The sequence below is a fragment of the Vespula vulgaris genome, chromosome 8, assembly GCF_905475345.1.
Source record: "Vespula vulgaris chromosome 8, iyVesVulg1.1, whole genome shotgun sequence".
NCBI lineage: Eukaryota > Metazoa > Arthropoda > Insecta > Hymenoptera > Vespidae > Vespula > Vespula vulgaris.
In genome coordinates, this window is record NC_066593.1 from 1,181,249 (window position 1) to 1,198,249 (window position 17,001).

General features: G+C 34.4%; 4 protein-coding genes and 1 non-coding gene across 15 annotated transcripts in view; 1 reads left to right on the forward strand and 4 right to left on the reverse strand.

Moving 5' to 3' along the window:
- The window catches only part of LOC127065495 (tetraspanin-5), an 84,005-nt gene extending 82,606 nt beyond the window's left edge, over positions 1-1,399 (reverse strand). The window contains exon 1 of one of the 3 annotated variants that reach the window (XM_050997924.1): positions 597-1,399. In XM_050997924.1, the coding sequence (XP_050853881.1) occupies positions 597-686 (90 nt within the window). In that variant the 5' untranslated portion in view covers positions 687-1,399. The remainder of the gene's footprint in view (positions 1-596) is intronic. The other 2 variants (XM_050997926.1, XM_050997925.1) reach the window with 2 other exon arrangements.
- Positions 1,400-1,934: 535 nt separating this feature from the next.
- LOC127065507 (28S ribosomal protein S24, mitochondrial) lies at positions 1,935-2,952 on the forward strand. The gene is made up of 3 exons (XM_050997949.1): positions 1,935-2,175; positions 2,316-2,493; positions 2,568-2,952. The coding sequence occupies exons 1-3, from the start codon at positions 2,149-2,151 to the stop codon at positions 2,852-2,854; spliced, it is 492 nt and encodes a 163-aa protein (XP_050853906.1). The 5' UTR covers positions 1,935-2,148; the 3' UTR covers positions 2,855-2,952.
- A 46-nt stretch (positions 2,953-2,998) lies between these two features.
- The window catches only part of LOC127065470 (CCR4-NOT transcription complex subunit 6-like), a 519,140-nt gene continuing 505,137 nt past the window's right edge, over positions 2,999-17,001 (reverse strand). For 5 of the 9 annotated variants that reach the window (XM_050997849.1, XM_050997848.1, XM_050997850.1 and 2 more), the window contains 4 exons: positions 8,834-9,064; positions 8,568-8,745; positions 8,332-8,471; positions 2,999-8,245 (listed from right to left, as the gene is read on the reverse strand). In XM_050997849.1, the coding sequence (XP_050853806.1) occupies positions 8,169-8,245; positions 8,332-8,471; positions 8,568-8,745; positions 8,834-9,064 (626 nt within the window). In that variant the 3' untranslated portion in view covers positions 2,999-8,168. The remainder of the gene's footprint in view (positions 8,246-8,331; positions 8,472-8,567; positions 8,746-8,833; positions 9,065-17,001) is intronic. The other 4 variants (XM_050997854.1, XM_050997853.1, XM_050997852.1 and 1 more) reach the window with 2 other exon arrangements.
- Positions 9,221-9,293, reverse strand: Trnav-uac (transfer RNA valine (anticodon UAC)). The gene has a single exon. It is a non-coding gene; the product is annotated as a tRNA-Val (tRNA).
- On the reverse strand, positions 9,450-10,813 carry LOC127065500 (protein YIPF5). The gene is made up of 2 exons (XM_050997935.1): positions 10,421-10,813; positions 9,450-10,356 (listed from the first exon to the last, which is right to left on the reverse strand). Exons 1-2 carry the CDS (start codon positions 10,638-10,640, stop codon positions 9,800-9,802), a joined length of 777 nt encoding a protein of 258 aa, XP_050853892.1. The 5' UTR covers positions 10,641-10,813; the 3' UTR covers positions 9,450-9,799.

A 17,001-nucleotide genomic window follows, 5' to 3' on the forward strand; every position in this document is an offset into this window, starting at 1 on the left:
ACGCACTGACGATGGCGGGCTGCGGGCAGAGATGGGTGGTTGAGGGGGGATAGGGGACTTGAACGAGACTGACAATTCTCTTTCTTTCTCTTTCTCTTTCTCTTTCTCTTTCTCTCTATCTCTGTTACTCTCTCTCTCTCTCTCTCTCTCTCTCTCTTTCTGTCTTTTTCTCCATGGTAACGCGACGTTTAACGACAAGGTTCAGCAAGAAACAGGACGAAACAAGTTTACTCGCGTTTACTCTTTAACCGTTACAAACTCTATATACTACACTACTACTATTACTGTTGCTGCTGCTGCTGTTGCTGCTACATACATACTTCAACTTCGAAGAAGTAAAACTTCGCGTCTCGTAGAGTATTGGTCGATCAAAATGTTCTTTATATTATAAGATCGAGGTTTGATAATGTTAACGAACGATCGTTGAGAGTTTAAAAAAAAGATATTCTACGTCGTTTCTTAAACGTTCCTTTTATCCGATACAATATATATATATATATATATATATATATATATATATAAAATATTATAAAAATATAAACGGAAAGAAAAAGAAAAGAAGAAAAGTAAAGAAATATATATATAATATTACATACCCAAAACATGACGTTAAATCCAAAGATGACGTACTTGAGGCAACAGCTCACTTCACTGGTATCCCTTCTGTACTTCCGCACGGCGGGCATGGTTGAGAGACATTTATCTACCTCTCGTGTTAACTCCACGCATTCGTGCACGACACACACCGGATATACAGGGGGCCCACTACTAATATATTAGCAACACACAATAGGAGGGATTAGGAACGGCGGCGCCTAGGTAGGCACTGCCGATCTCTCACGAAAACGACGACAATGATGACAACGACGACAATGACGATGATGACGATGATGACGATGACGGCGGTGGCGACGATGACAACAACGACGACGACCACGACGACGACCACGACGACGACGACGGCGACGACGACGACGAGGACGACGACGACGACGACGACGACGACGACGACGACGAGGACGACGACGAGGACAATATCGACGACGAGGACATCGTCTTCTATCGAAAGAATATTTTCCTTCTTTCTTTTTACACCTTCCTTCACGATGGAGAGCTCCGCACGTCTCTCGTTTTTCTTTTCACTTTCTTCGTCCTTTTCTCTTGACCTTCTTCCTTTCTGCCTCTTGACCACGCACTTCTCTTTTTCTTTCTTTCTCTCTCTCTCTCTCTCTTTCACACACGCAGTCACGCACGCACGCACACACACGCACACACTACTCTATCTTCTCGGAAGCGCGTTCGATCAGCTGATCACAATAACGCACCGCACCGCGATCACGACTACCGCCATTGTCACGTCACGACGCACACTGCACTCGCTCTCCGATCAACGAGCCACCAACGGATCGAGCTACCCCCACCACTGGCCTTCCCCCCCTCTCTCTCTCTCTCTCTCTCTCTCACTCCGAAACCGCCAACCATTGCCCCGCCTCTTTATCTCACCCCACCCTACCCCACTCTTCTCTATCACGATAGCTTCGTCCTTTTCCATCTTCTTCTTCTTCTTCTTCTTCTATTTTCTTCTTAGCAGTCATCGTTTAACGTCCTCTTTCATATCTCTATTCCCTACATTTCGTTCTCTCTTTATCCTTCTTCCTTTTACTCCTTCTCTCGAATCTACGACATCTTTTAATTTTTATTCTTATTACGTCTAATGCGATGTCGAGTCGTTGGTTAAAATTCTCGTTTTTTCTTGCAACGAAACCTCGTTGAATTTCTACGAACGCAATTTTTCTTTTTTTCTTTTTTCGTCTTTTTTTTTTCCTTTCTTGTAAACGTTCGAAACAAAGATGAATTCGTACGTCTTTGTTACGTTACGAAATCGTTTACAAAACTTTCACTGCGAAGTTAATCAGTTATGTTCGATCGATCGAATTGTTTTCTTTTTGTGTATTGTAAATAAAAAGATACGTCACGTTGGCGCGCAATTTCAACTATGTCGTTCTGTTGATCGCACAAGATCATGCGCAATCGTAGTGTAAGCCGATTTTGGTTATGAATATATCTCGTCTTGATTGATGTCTTTTTTTATTTTTTATCACGTTATAAGGTATCGAGATTAAACGTAAAAGCAATTGATCGAAGAAGATGGCCTTTTTACCGAATTTGACTAACGTAATTATAAATATTTATCATGTTACAATTGATATTTCTTAACATAACCTAGCAGCTTTATCAATAATACCAATGTATCGTTTATATTGACGTTAATTATATTGTATTTAATCCGTGAACAAATTGTTATTTATATACAGATGTCTCTTTTACAACAACCTTCGTTGCGTCGTTATATACATGTATGCACAGCCCTTAATAAAGTGCAATCTGGTCGTTATAAGCCAACGCCAAAGAGAACTTTTCGTTTAACATATGAAATGGCTAATCCGCCTCATTACATTGCTCACAGAAAATCATGGAATTCTTGGAATACATGTATGTAGAATGAACGGTAAGAAGTATACGATTATTATGGGATAATTATGATTTTACTTGTTCTCGTGATCCAGCAAATATAGTAGATGGCAACAGACCGGCGGAGACTGCATTGGAAGATATATTTATTAGACGTTTCGTAACAGGAACTTGGCACAATTTATTTATATCTGAAATAATAATTAAAAGGCAACATAATTTGGTTAGGATTGCTGGTATTATTCAACGTAGTATACATCCTAGTAAGATATACTTTCTGACCGGTTACACTGAAGAAGTTTTGAGTCGTTGGCTACAATCCCCTGTGAAAATGGAAATAGTAACGGCGTTTAAAGACGAAACTGTATATAAGTATATTTAAGAACTAAATAAAGTTGCGAATAACTGATATAAGCGTTGTAAAAATATGTAATAAAAATGTATATAATAAAAGCATATAAATTGTTATGCTTCATCTTATTTGTAAATATATTCTGAGATGGGAAAATATCTTGCAAAGGTGATGTCTCTTTAAATCTTTTTCATTTATTTTGCATCGCTTAGTAAATCATTACATTTGATCATGATTCAAATGCAGCCCATATACAATCATTGCATTTTTAATAAAAAGTAAAGTATATGCCACTTTTAAAATGTATGTTCAAATAACACGAAAGGGTATTTAAGTGCGGACTGACAGAGCATTCGATCATGATATAATTTTACACATTCTCTCCTTGGTTATGTCTTTACAACTTTTGTTTACCAATATTCAATCAGGACCGTGTAGCTACATATTTGTACTTTCCATGTTTTCTTGAGTATTATTTCATTTCGAATGCTTAACAAAGAGAGACTTCTAATGGTTGATTAATCTGTGCTTCGCTATGCCCTACGATTACAATGTTTAGATTCGTTTATATAAAAGGGAAGTACAAATCATGTCTGTACATTAGTCACAATCACAATGTTTATTACATAATACAATGCAATTATTTTCCTATTGTACGATGAAATGGTGTTTATTGTACGTACGGTATTGATTAAATGCATGATGTACTTAAGAAGATATCTAAATTTGAAAGATTTAAAAGTTACTTTTTCGTTATATTTAGATGTGTGAATTAAAAAACTACAATTAATATATTAATTATCGAGAAGTTATTAGCTTCTAGAAACGATTGGGTGACAGTAGAAGAACTATTGTCATTATTTCTACGTTAATCAATTAGGTCTTTCTATCGATCACAAGGTCGCATATCACTCTTACACAAGAATCAAGTTAATGTATATACGTTTCGCAAAGAAATGCTTTTTTTCCCGAATAATTCTTTTTTACTCTTCAATTACCGAAAGTTAATTTTTGAAAGCTTACACGAAACCTGATTGAATTTACAGATTTAGCACTTTGAGGACGCAAGAATTGTGTTCCAATGTTTACAATTTTTGAACGTTTTTTTTTTTTATAAAAGTACAGGCTGAAATGTGCTGTGCTCATCTTATTATTATTTTGTATAACTTAATTCTTATCTATGGAAGTCAAATATCGACACTCGTGCAATACCACATATGAGGTCAGGAATCGCTTGTATCTTTTGTTTTATTATTATTATTACCTCGGACAGTCTAATTCGTTCTTTTTTATCTCAGAATTACATACCTTATATTCTCTTTATACCTTCGTAAACAAATAAAACTTTCATCGAAGCAAATCAAGTCATCTCAATAATCTCTCCGTTTTAAATGACATGATTACATCGAATCGCATATTACTCGTTTACGATTTCATAACACCCTTTAAGTTCCGGCCGAAAAATCAAGAAATAGATTAATCTCATTAAAATTGATGCTTCGAATGAAAATCTGAATTTACGAGAATACTAAAATTTATTTAAATGTTTTTTAATAACTTCTATAAAAATTTCTTTTTTTTTTCTCTTCAAGTTTGATAATAAACAAAATGTTTCTTGATTAGTTGAATAATATAAACTTATGCAGTATTGCATACATAGTGTCCCTTTGTGTAATTATATATATATATTATATTCTTAAGTAAGTTATATCATATTATACCTAAATTGCAGAGTACAGAGAAGAACAGGCATTAATTACACGTTATAAAGTTGGAAATTATACAAATACACTAAACATTCCAAGCAACAGAACACAGTGTTCGCATTGTACAGAATCTCACAAAGAATATTTATTATAATTACGTAAAAATATCTACTTAATATTAACTCTTCTAAGACTAATATATTTGAATGATATACATGCTGGAGATGCTCAGAAGATGTATAATAAATAAGGCAAATGAAAAGATTCTTTTTCTAGAAATATGCCCAAAAAACAGATAATAAATTGAAAATAAAATACTTTTAAAGGTACTCATTGTTCCAATAAAGACAAAAACTATCTAGATATGTATATGCGTGGGTGTGTATATATATATATCTATACATTATATGTATATAATATGTATATTATATCTATATAACATATATATACATATATATTCATATTATAAAATATGATTAATTTTTTCTTTTATAAATGAAACATTGTTTCTCATTGAAAAGAAGTTTGATAGATCCTTCAAATTTATTTCTATTAGCGGATAATTATATAACATCGTACGGACAATAAAAGATAATTATCTTGTATGATCCATTTCTAAAAAAAAAAAACAATTGTAAATATTTATTGGAACAAATTTGGCAACTATTTAACTCAATTTATATTAATTTCTATTATTACAAAGAAATATAAGAACAATGTAACATCAGTTCTGCCGTATATATTAATTACTTTACAATTAAAAATATTTTACATTTTACTTTGAAGATTGTAATAAATTGATTTTCAGTTAAAATAAAACGTTATATTCTCATGTTAAAGGATTTATCAAACCTTTTTTTTTACAATTGAAGAAAATTTGAAGAACTATAATATAAAAATGAAAGCATTTGGAAATGATTCTTAAAAGTAATAACTGACAGAAAAACTTCTTACAATTACTTAAGATCTTTGTATATATTTTTGTAACATTTTATAATTGAAAAAGTGAAAGAGAAAGAGAGAGGGAGAGAGAGAGAGAGAGAGAAGAGAGAGACATATGGGCAGTAAGACATGGTATCACTGTAAGATCAATATTATGCATAAACTAGTACACAAAGCGTTTAGATTCTTTACAATATTTTTTGTTAATAATTATTCACATAAATTATATCAGTTATAATTTAATACTGATCTCGGAAAAATCTATATATCGAGGAATAAAGAGTAATAAAAATATATTATCAATAAACATTGCACATAATATTGATGTAAGTGATACAAGTAACTTACTTAGTGTACATATCATTTAAGCTACAGGCGTCGTGACACGGAAAGGCTACCACGATTTATAAGTTAATTATCGATTCTTCAGAGCTTCCCAGTACTCAAGCTAATTGTATGGTAATCGTTAGTACTTCATTGTTATAGTCTTATTGTAAGCCAAAATGCATAAGAGCACGATCGTTATCTAATAGCGTTTTTTGTATATCTATTTAAATAATAAGGCTTACTAAGTGCTGCTTAAAGTGCAACGATATATTGTTCATATTTTTAAATGAACATAATTTAACCGATTTATATCGCTTTACAATTGCATGTAATAATTATATTGGTCTAAACTTAACCATTTATATATTTATATTCTAAGTAATGAAATACTAGCAGATTACTCATAGACTCATAGACTCATAGTTTAGCATATATAAGACACACTTAGCAAGAAAGTATATTTAAAAAGTTTTATAAATACCTAGTATTTTAAATGCTGATATATAAATTTCTTTATTATAACATAATCTATTCGTCCGTAAGAGAGATATTTGTTTGTTTGTTTGTTTGCTTGTTGGTTTGTTCTTTTTTTTTTTTTTTTTTTTTAATGTATTGCAGTTGATTAGCATTCGTATGAATTCATGAAATCTTTTGGTTTTGTAATAATTAAATTAAATACGTTCTCGATGACAAAACATTCATAAAACATGTGTTTTTTAACAACAAATATTCTTACAATAATATATTATGCTATATAGGATGTCACCTATATTTATTATAATGAAACATTCAATTGCCGCAAAACGATTGATATTGTTTTATAAATTAGATCAAATATCTATCATTTATTCATTCTAAATAAACTTTAGTATGAAAAAATAAACTTTAGTTGGAAATTTTTCGTCACCGTTTTCGTAAAGGTGAAAGAAATGATATATGTTTCTTTTTTTTTTGTTTACGATTAGTTAAAACGATATGACGATTATGTATTTGTTGCGATTGAAATGTTTGATGTTAAATATATTGCAAGAGAAATAGTATTAATGTATTACGTTAGGCCCGAAGTCATTAAGCTATATAAAGTTTCATACATTTTTTTCCAAGGACCGTGTACTTGTCACATGAAAATGTATTGTGAATGAATGAATGTACAGTTCAGAATGCCATTTCTACGATCGTTAATTAAAACTATAAGATAATAGTCTACTTTATACAACATTTACTACACATACGTCTTTGACAAATAAATGTTTGACTACTCGTATAATTCAGTTGTGTATTTACGAATTTTACATATGGTAACCATCGTAATCATTGCACTCGTACTAAAAATTTATTTTCGATATACATATATATTTTCTTAAGATATTTAATATAATAAATTGCCAATTTTTTTATTTACTGCTTTCAACGATAATACATGGCATCAAATGTATCGTCAAATAATATATATTTTTGACGAAAGAAATGTAATTGTACATGACGTGAACATTTCAGGTATTTAATACCTATAATATTTATCTACTTTACAACTGAATTATCAAGTAGTAAATTGGATGTGATATATTATATTAATAATTGGAACTGAACATACCTAATGATGAATGTCAACTGATATATCTCAATGTTACTATGATAGACGAACATCGTTACATTTTACCATACTTACAATTACATTTGCTACAAATATCATCTATTTCCTTATATAACATTATCATTATCAATATAAGTGGCCAATAAGAACAGATTTGTACTTGCATTGAAATTGTTAAGTCAACTCCGATCACTTCGCACAGCCCAGTATAGCGTGTATGTTTTCATATTTTTTTGTTTTCTTTTGTTTAAAAATACAATTTGTCATTGGATGGCAGCATTCTTATCAAAAGTTGGCTTGGAGAATGTTGTAATGACATTTAGGAAGAGATTAGGATTTTTTCTAGTAGATACTAGTTTGTTAGTTAATAAATATGTGAAATTGTTCCAATTGTTTATGACGATATCACAGAGGCTTGATCGGAATATCATTTTTGTAGGAAAATAGGTGTATCTACATATTATGATGGTAATAGAGAGTTTATGGTACTCTTAATATGGGAAGTTAGTTCTTAAAAATGCAATACACTATACATGGGCTAAACGCATTACAACACGACTCCCTTCACCTGGTCATTAGAATTATTCATCAATATGTCTGTCAGCATGTTGAATGTGCGGCAATGTGGAGTATTCGTAATATTCGCTATTAGAATAGTAGTCGACTGCGAGTGATATTGCTAGAGCCTGAAGTAAGAGAAGGAGTGATAAGGATTTCATTTTTATTATTGTATATCATTCCCTTGTTATTACTTGGGTCTAGATCGCAGCGGCTGCTACCTGCGTGAGATCAAACCGTTGCTTGTTCCTACTGTTGGTGTCATTTCTAGTTCTACTAACAATGGAAAGTGGTCTGAAAAATAATATCGTTACGTTGTTAAGATCTTTCACTGATATCTTTCGTGTGAATTAAACAATTTTATAAAAACATATGCTTACCAGATGGTACGTGCGGATGCGGACAACCTACCACTTTATGTTCTCTAAACCAATCAGCGCTTAACGGCCCTAAAAGTCCCAACGGTACCATACTCTGTTTCGAATAGAAAATGTAATCTATTATGCCCTTAAAATCAAACCTGCAAAAAGGTAAATTTTTCTTTCTTAATATATCAATAAAAACGAGGACAAATAACAATGAATTTTATTTCAAGTAAAATATATGCGCAACTTACGTGTAATTAGTGTAAGGCATAATATCTTCGCTGTAGGCAGATGCAAGTTTGAAAGAATGTGTAAATTCATTAGGTTTATCGCAACCAGAGATCTTTTGTAAGCATGATTTATAAGCTAAGTCCTTAAAATCGCGATGATCGGCCGCAACACGTCCCGACGTAAGAAATTCAATGACACCTATTTTTTAATAGATACGAATGATTTATTTGCAATAATTTAATATCATTTTTTTTTTTTTTTTATAAATAATATTAAAATGATTTACCTGAATCGGGTAGGGAATTAAAATCACCACAAAGTAGAAGCTGCACGTTGGAAGAGTCTGGCTTGTGACCAGGTCGGAAAGACTGGCCAGCTTGGTCCAAAATGGAACGTAATTCATTACTTAGCATCATTGTTTGTATCAACTTAACATCACAAAATTCAGGATCCCAATGAATGTGGGCTGTGCAAACTAAAATTGGCTGTTGTACTTGTGCTGGATCTGACGGTAGACCTGTATAAACAAACGTATTCGTATTAATAATTATAAAATAATTAATGCGAAAAAAAAATTTGTGTGTTTTATTACAAATAATATTCTTCTATATATTAATTTCGATAAACGACGTAGAAAATATTTTATTAAAAATTTCTCATGCAAAAGAAATATTGGTTCCGGCCGGGATCGAACTGGCGACCTTCTGCGTGTAAAGCAGACGTGATAACCGCTACACTACGGAACCTCATTGGAAAGTATTTCTTAGAGATAAAACTAGTTATGCCATTTAAAAAAAAAATCAATAATGTCGAACAAATTAATAATATTTTCGAAAATATTACAATATAATCTTTTATTTCAAAACATCGGAATCGGAAATCATACAAGAAATAATAATATATCCTACTTCGTATAAGAAATTTATTTATAAATTATAACAAATAATTTGATATATGTGTGTGTGTGTGTGTGTGTGTAGAGATATCTTGTTACATACATTTTAGTTTTACATTACTAATAAAAAAAAAAAGGACTGTTAGAATATAATGTTATGTTTAAATATCTTACTAATTTTAATAGAATTATGTACTTTTTATCTATCTTTGTAGAAGTTTGTTTTTTAAAAGAAAAATTATTGCAAACGGAAGTATATTAGATTTGCAATAAAAAAATACTAGAACTTTTTGTTTGTTTACACGTAAAAAGGTGGGTATATAATCGATACATAATATCTTTTTATAGGTTACTTGTTTAAAAAATGACGATTAAAGTAAATACTCCATAAAGCAAAAAACAAGGATAAGCTATCAGAGGACGTTGATTGTTTTCTCCAGACATAGTAGATAAAAGTCTAGAAGCTGACAAAGTCGCCCAAGCCACAGCCATTGCTGCAACGACTAAACCGATGGTACCACGAAGAGTAGTAAAAATACTAACTGCTGAAAGTGCTACAACAGGTAGTAAACAATAACCTAATACAGATGCCACTGACAATAAAGTAATATTATCGGTGCTACTCATTAACGATAAAAGAATGTACATCAATAGACATGAAATTGTTGCTAAACCGTATACATAACCAAAATGAGCTTTAGAACCAGCTAAAAGAAGAAATGCAGCAAGAGCTAAACAAAATGTAACCGGGCCAGCCAAATCGGAATCCTGAAGAAGATAATTAGCGTCGTCTATTTGTCCTCTCCTATGAAACGGATTTAATACAGCCAACGTCTTTTGTACGATTCTATCGGGATCAATGCCAAGTTCTTCTAACAATGGTGGTTCTACTTCGTCTCCAAAACCATGGTCACCTACGATTACAATCTGTTCAATATTGCCTCGAAAATAGAAATTTTCTTATGGAATATATTATACCTTTTGTAAAATCATCTGGTGGATACATTTCACCGGCATAAGGGCCTTGCGTTGGATCTAAATAACTTTTGGGCGAATAAGCATTATATTCTGATTGTTGATCACCGTACGTTTGGAATTCAAATTGTTGGTTAGGTTGCTCGAAATCGAATGTCTCGTACTTGTATGGATTCGGATTCGATTGAGCCCAATAATTCTCTTGTCCAGTGTAACCAGACATCTTGTCGATTTTATTATTCGTAAAATTATTTCTTCCTTGTCACTCTCTTTTTTAAATAACGCAAAAATAACTTCGTTGACGGCACGAAACGAAAATCGGTAAAATCATGGTCGGTTAAAACGCTTCAAGTTCAAGAAAAATCCTGTAGATTGCGCTACGTATCGTAGGAGACCGAACATACCGACGGTGGTGCACGACATTTTTGTTTGCATTATTATCCGCCGGGATTTTATTTGTCGAGTGTCAGAATCGGTGAATACTTAAATTTTTGTTTCTTTTTTCTTTTATCTCCTTCGAAAAAATAAATCAAAATGTTACGTATGCAAATCGTAATTATATACATGTAACTATATACGCGTAATTACATACACGTGCTTATATACGCGTAATTATGTAGAGTGAATAGTTTCATATAAAATAACCTATAAAAAAAAAAAAAAGAAGAAGAAGATGACCTCCGATGACCCGCCAAGAACATTGTCGTACGAAATCCACTGTACCAGAAAAAAAAGAAGGTAGATACGCATATATTCTATGTCTCTACAATAATCCGCGTGTTTCGGTTGCGAAATAAGAATTTCAACCGATATTTTCTTAACATGGTTATCTACGTAGAAAATGGTCTGTTATGCTTCACGAAGCTTTTTCGTGCGATTACGGGAAGCACACCTGGCTCACATAAACCTTGGTAAATATAAGGAGGGTGAGAAATAATATTTTTTTTTCTCTTTCTCTCTTGCTCTTATTTATCTTTCGTTTTGGAACAGAGATCGTGCGAGAGAGAGAAAGAGAGAGAGAGAGAGAGAGAGAGAGAGAGAGAGAGAGATAGTGTGACTCAGCACCTACGCATTATTAACTCACTTATGCCCTAAGTAATCCTTGGCACGTGCCAGGAAGTAAGGTGATCGCAATAAAAGAGATGCTAACGGTATGAGATCCTAGGATGGTCATTCTAAATTAACGCCTGAGTGCCTACATCGCCGGAAATCAGTGCGATAACTTGTTCTCTTACAACAGAGAGATCGTAACAAACCAAGTATTATGCAGTTACTTCGTCTATTTGCAATTAGCCAGAAGGCAAGCGTTATCTCGCTGAGCAATTAAGGGAGAGTTACAAGGCGTCGGTGGTCGAATAACACGAAGAAATCGACCTCTAACGGGTGGCATGAGAGAGAATTAGACAGAGAGGGAGAGAGAGAGAGAGAGAGAGAATTAGTTTAAACATTTTAAGGATAACTCGTGGTATCTTCTATCGGCATGATGAAAGAATTAGAGGTAAATTATATATATATATATATATATATATATATATATATATGTATGTATGTATGTATCTATGTATGTATGTATGTATGTGTATATATGTATGTATATGATAAGCATGGATATCGAATGTTATCGATTCCTTTTTTATTTTCCTATATAATGCATATTCCATCAAAATTTCGTCGGGGTTTCTATCGATGAACATACGAACGAAACATGGTATGAACCCCCTCAGTGGGAATGTATCTATTGACATTTCAAATGAAAATTATCGGCGTTATGGCTCTCGAAGTAGAACGATCCGGATTTTGTTTACTCGTCGAACGTACATAACGTACGTCGTTTGCAATGACACGGTACGATATATCGAGATAACGTGAATTTCAATTCCATCGTTTAAATAAATGCTTCTCTCGGTACGTTTGCGTGCAGGTTGTTGAAAAAAGAGACATACAGATAGACGGAGAGAGAGAGAGAGAGAGAGAGAGAGAGAGAGAGAAAGTAGCGAAGTAGAATCAACGTTGTAATATTTGCCGAAGCGTGACGGATACGATAACAGTGCTTTGTTCGAATAAAAAAAAAAAAAAAAAGAAAAGAACGAAGAACTATAAAAAAAAAAGAAAAAAGAAAAATAAAAACTAGTGAAAAATAAAAATAAAACAATAGTACGCGGATTAACTCGCATTTAAAAGCAGAGAAGGGATTAGTCGAATGCAGGGACATCCTTTTCGCAGCTTCGGACCTGAAAAGTCGCGTCGAATGTTACATACTATTGTATCTACCACGAACGAATCAACCGTAGGAATTCGACGTTTTTTTCTTTTTCTTTTTTTTTTCAACCGATATTGCATTATATCTGATCGTTCGATGGAACACACACATTTTAACGCATATCTTATCGTTTCGTAATCACGCATTGATTGGCAACGATATGTAAAATATTTTTGCATGTGAAAAAAACAAAAAAGGGAAAAGAAAAGAGAAGAAAGGAACGAAGAAACGATAGCCTTGATTTGCATAGAAAAATTGTTCATAGAGAAAATTATTACAATCATTAACGGATGTAGATCAGGTAAGTAATTTACATGCAATACTGCCTCCTATTCACTTTCCCGTATAGGTTTAAAAGATAACTCGCACGCATTATAAATACAGTTACGAAAGTCAACATCCAAACCGCACATACCACTGTAATGTTCTTTAGTCGGTAGAGAACGATTATTAACGTTTCATAAAAAAGAAAGAAAAAGAAAAAAAAACCGTGCTTCGCAAACAAAAAATCTTGCTCCGTCTCTCACTTGGACTATTATCTACTGTCCAAAAAGATACATAACGCAAAAGTTTTATATTCTTTCTCGAAAAAACGATAGTATTAACATCCCCTATCGAAATTGTATTAATCATAATATCGTATATCGTATATGTATCGAATCTTGTATCGTGAGAAGAGAAGAAACGATAGAAAGATAATCTCTTTAACAGAAGATTGGAATTATTTCGACGAAGAAAAGAAAAGAAAAGTAAAAAAAAAAAAAGAGAGAAAAGAGAAAAACAAAGACTTGGAGAAAACGAGATTAACTCGTCGATTAAACACGATTTTGGTGTTCCGCGTAAGTTCGAAAGAGTATAAAGGAAGGATCGTGTTTGTTTGCGGGCTATAATTAACGAAGAACAGGCTGTTTCATCGGACCTAGGAGCTTTCAACGGACCTACCGCAAGAAGCTTATGTGCGCGCTGAGCCGTCGTGCGTGATGGTCGCAATTTTCGTTCTGCGAGAGATTAACCACAACGAAGCGAGAACATTTTGTCGAGCTTCTCTCATCGAAGGATGGTGGTGGTACGAGAAGAAGAACGAGAAGAATGGAAGAAAAATAAAAGAGGAAGGGAAAGATAGAAGGAGAAGGAAGAGAAAGAGATGGAGGAAATGAAGGTGAAGAAAGAGAAAGAAAGAAAGAAGAAGAAGAGCATATTTCTCGTCAAAGAGCAACGGAGTTTCCGAGACATGCTCCGGAGCACCTGCCCCTTGAGAAATCCCCATTGGATCCAAGCAATCTTTACGAGGGATCTATAACGAGAGCGTGCAACGTTCTGTCCACTAGTTCTTTCTTCTATCCTTTTCATTCTATCTCGAACCGGTTGCCACTGCGAAAAACGCGAGGAAGAGAGAGGGATAGAGAGAGAGAGAGAGAGAAAGAGAGAGAGAGAGAGAGAGAAAGAAAAAAAAGATGATGCACGTTCACGCACAATGGACGCGTGGTGCAGTCACGAAATCCGATTATCGATACGATATTGCTTTCGCGATAAGGACGATCATTCGGAATCAAGCCTCTTTTTATCGATAAAATCAAATTCCTCTCGTGAAGTGTCGGATCGAGTTGGAATAGTAGGGGGGTAAGTTGGAGTGAGGGATGGGAATGAGAGTGGAAGGGAAAAAAGGTGTCAAAATTCGTTCGATTTTCTTTTTTTTCTTTTTCCTTCCCCATTTCTTTTCCCGTCCGACGTAGAAATTGAGTTCGTCGTTTGGGATTAAGGATGTATTAATTATAATATGTATAGAGACGAGTAGAAAGGCTCATAAATTTTCAGTAGGTCTGATCTCTCGGAAAATCCGTCGTTGAGCCGATCGTAAATCGATTAGAGAAAAAGAAGCTTCGCGTTTCGTGGAGAGGATCGAACGAGGGTGATCGAAAGTTTCCTAGCACTTTGGTTTTCTCTCTCTCTCTCTCTCTCTCTCTCATCCTTCTTCCTTTGGGAAAGCAGTAAATATCCCAAGTTCGTAGACGTTAAACGTCCGTTTCCGTGGAATATCCGTACGATACTCCGTGCTAGGATATTCCGTAAAAGCCGCTACTGGCGTTTCGCTCGAATCGTACGGCCGATAAAAGCTCTCTTTCTCTCTCTCTTCTTGGATCCAAGAGAGAGAGAGAGAGAGAGAGGGTACTGTGTTGGGTGGGTATAGATTGAAGCAGGGAAGAGGACGATATTGATTCGTTGGGTAATTTACGAGGACCTCCGGCTCGAGCCGGCGTGTCCTGGTGGAACGGGACGGTGGCTCGCGATCGGTTGTTGTTGCGCCACCAACACCAACATACCAACGTCGAAGGCAAGCGGTATACCCTCCATTCTAATCTGGGGTGATTTATTCACGTAATGGGAGCACCCATATTGCCGAGCGACTCTCCTCAATTAATGCTCCTCGCGCGGAGTTACGTTATTGAAACGTCTACTGGCGGGACACGATCGCCTCGACTCCGATTCTCTTCTCTTCTCTTCTCTCTCTCTCCCTCTCTCTCTCTCTCTCTCCTCTCTCTTCTCTCTTCTCTCTCTTCCACAAGAGCATAGAATTCACGCTCATTCCCGCGAGGCCACCAGGTGGTCCAATTTTCCTGAGTACCTTGCCGCTTCATCGGTGGTACTAATACTAACGTGGAATATCTACCGACCGGTTCTAAAACAGCTTTTATTTGAATTTCGATTTCGTCGAGTCTTCCATCTTTAGAAGAATAATTATAATTTGATCGTGGTTGCATACATACATGCATACGTACGTAGCTCGGTGAATGATATCGAACTTTTCAAACTCGCTCTGCGACGAACTGTCAACCCAGGAAATTTTAATGTGGAAATAGAGAAATACGAAAGAAATATGTTGAATCAAGTAGCGCCGAGATAATCAGGGAATTCGTGTTATGTTAAAAACTCGGGGATACCTACCGATATCCCGCAGACTTTATTTCCTGTTTTGCGGAGTTAATCGTAAATTCTATGCTAGTCAAAGTGCCAGACCCAATAATATCGGCCCTATCGACCGTGAAAGCCATCGCCATCCGACTTCCTTAGGACTTTTACGTGGTAAAGCGTATGCTCGGGATCCTTCCTTTATACCATGAGCTTCCACGCTTTATCCCGACCTATCTTTTTGTACTCGGAAGCTACATTACCTACCCATTCAATATCACACGGTAGTTATCGTGCTATGAAACAGCTGCACGGATTCTCGCTCCCTTCTCGATTCCTCCTTCCTCTCGATAAAACCCATTAAGGAAGACCTTTTAAACTCGTGCATAATTTTATTCTGTTAACTAGCCACGGAAGGATACGTCTAGTACTATGCCGTTAACCTTATGCTTTAATGATCTCTCTCTCTCTCTCTTTCTCTTTCTTTCTTTCTTTCTTTCTTTCTTTTTTCCTTTGTCTCTGTCGTATTCTTTTTCAACGCACTGTCGATCGTAGATTTTGAATGAAACTCGAATTTGAATCTTACGATGGTGCATCTAAAAATCATTGATTTACGATATATATATATATATATATGTTTTTTGTTCTTTTTATTAAAGTTTATCGATTTCAACTTTACTAGGTACTGTTAAATAAATTCCATCGTCGAATTCTCACGCGATATACATTCTGGATTTCTTTGCTGAAGACGTAGAAATTTACATATTACTGATCAAGAATTATTGGAATACCTTGTCCGCCTTTGGAATTTCGCGGTTGCTCGCACCGCCCGTGGTCATCTTTAAAAAAGACTACCCTTAAATCACGTCTATCCAATTAGTTCACCTCGATGTCTCGTGCAAGACATAGCAAGGATTGCCGATACGTCAAGTTTCTCTAGTCTAGATATATATATATATATATATATATATATATATATATACATCTATATATATATATATATATATATATATATATATGTGTACACGAGTTCTTGCTCCCTGACTTATGTATATACGCACGCGCGAGCACGCAAATATTCGCATCTTCTCTCAGGGCATAGACGGCCCACGCGTTGTCTACCGGAATATATCAGTGGTTCTTACTTTGGAATTCAGAACAATTTCTATTCATTTCTAACAGCTTTATTATTATTATTTTTTTATTATATCGATCGTTAATAAACATATCTTTAAGTTATTAGGAAGTCTCAAATGATTTCTAATTTTTCATATATATATCCCTTTTTCGATAAGAAGAAATTAAATTAATACTATCCTCATTCGATCTCCAATTTATTCGCGATAATTCCGATAAATAATATAGGATGTAGTAAAAAAAGAAATTCGATAGGAACACTTTAATATCTTATATGAAA

Coding starts and splice junctions, on each gene's coding strand:
- LOC127065507 (XM_050997949.1), top strand. CDS start 2,149: ATGGCCTTTTTACCGAATTTGACTAAC. Junction 2,176..2,315: donor TTTTACCGAATTTGACTAAC/GTAATTATAAAT, acceptor ATTTATATACAG/ATGTCTCTTTTACAACAACC. Junction 2,494..2,567: donor ATGGAATTCTTGGAATACAT/GTATGTAGAATG, acceptor CTCGTGATCCAG/CAAATATAGTAGATGGCAAC.
- LOC127065500 (XM_050997935.1), bottom strand. CDS start 10,640: ATGTCTGGTTACACTGGACAAGAGAATTATTGGGCTCAATCGAATCCG. Junction 10,357..10,420: donor ACCAGATGATTTTACAAAAG/GTATAATATATT, acceptor TTGTAATCGTAG/GTGACCATGGTTTTGGAGAC.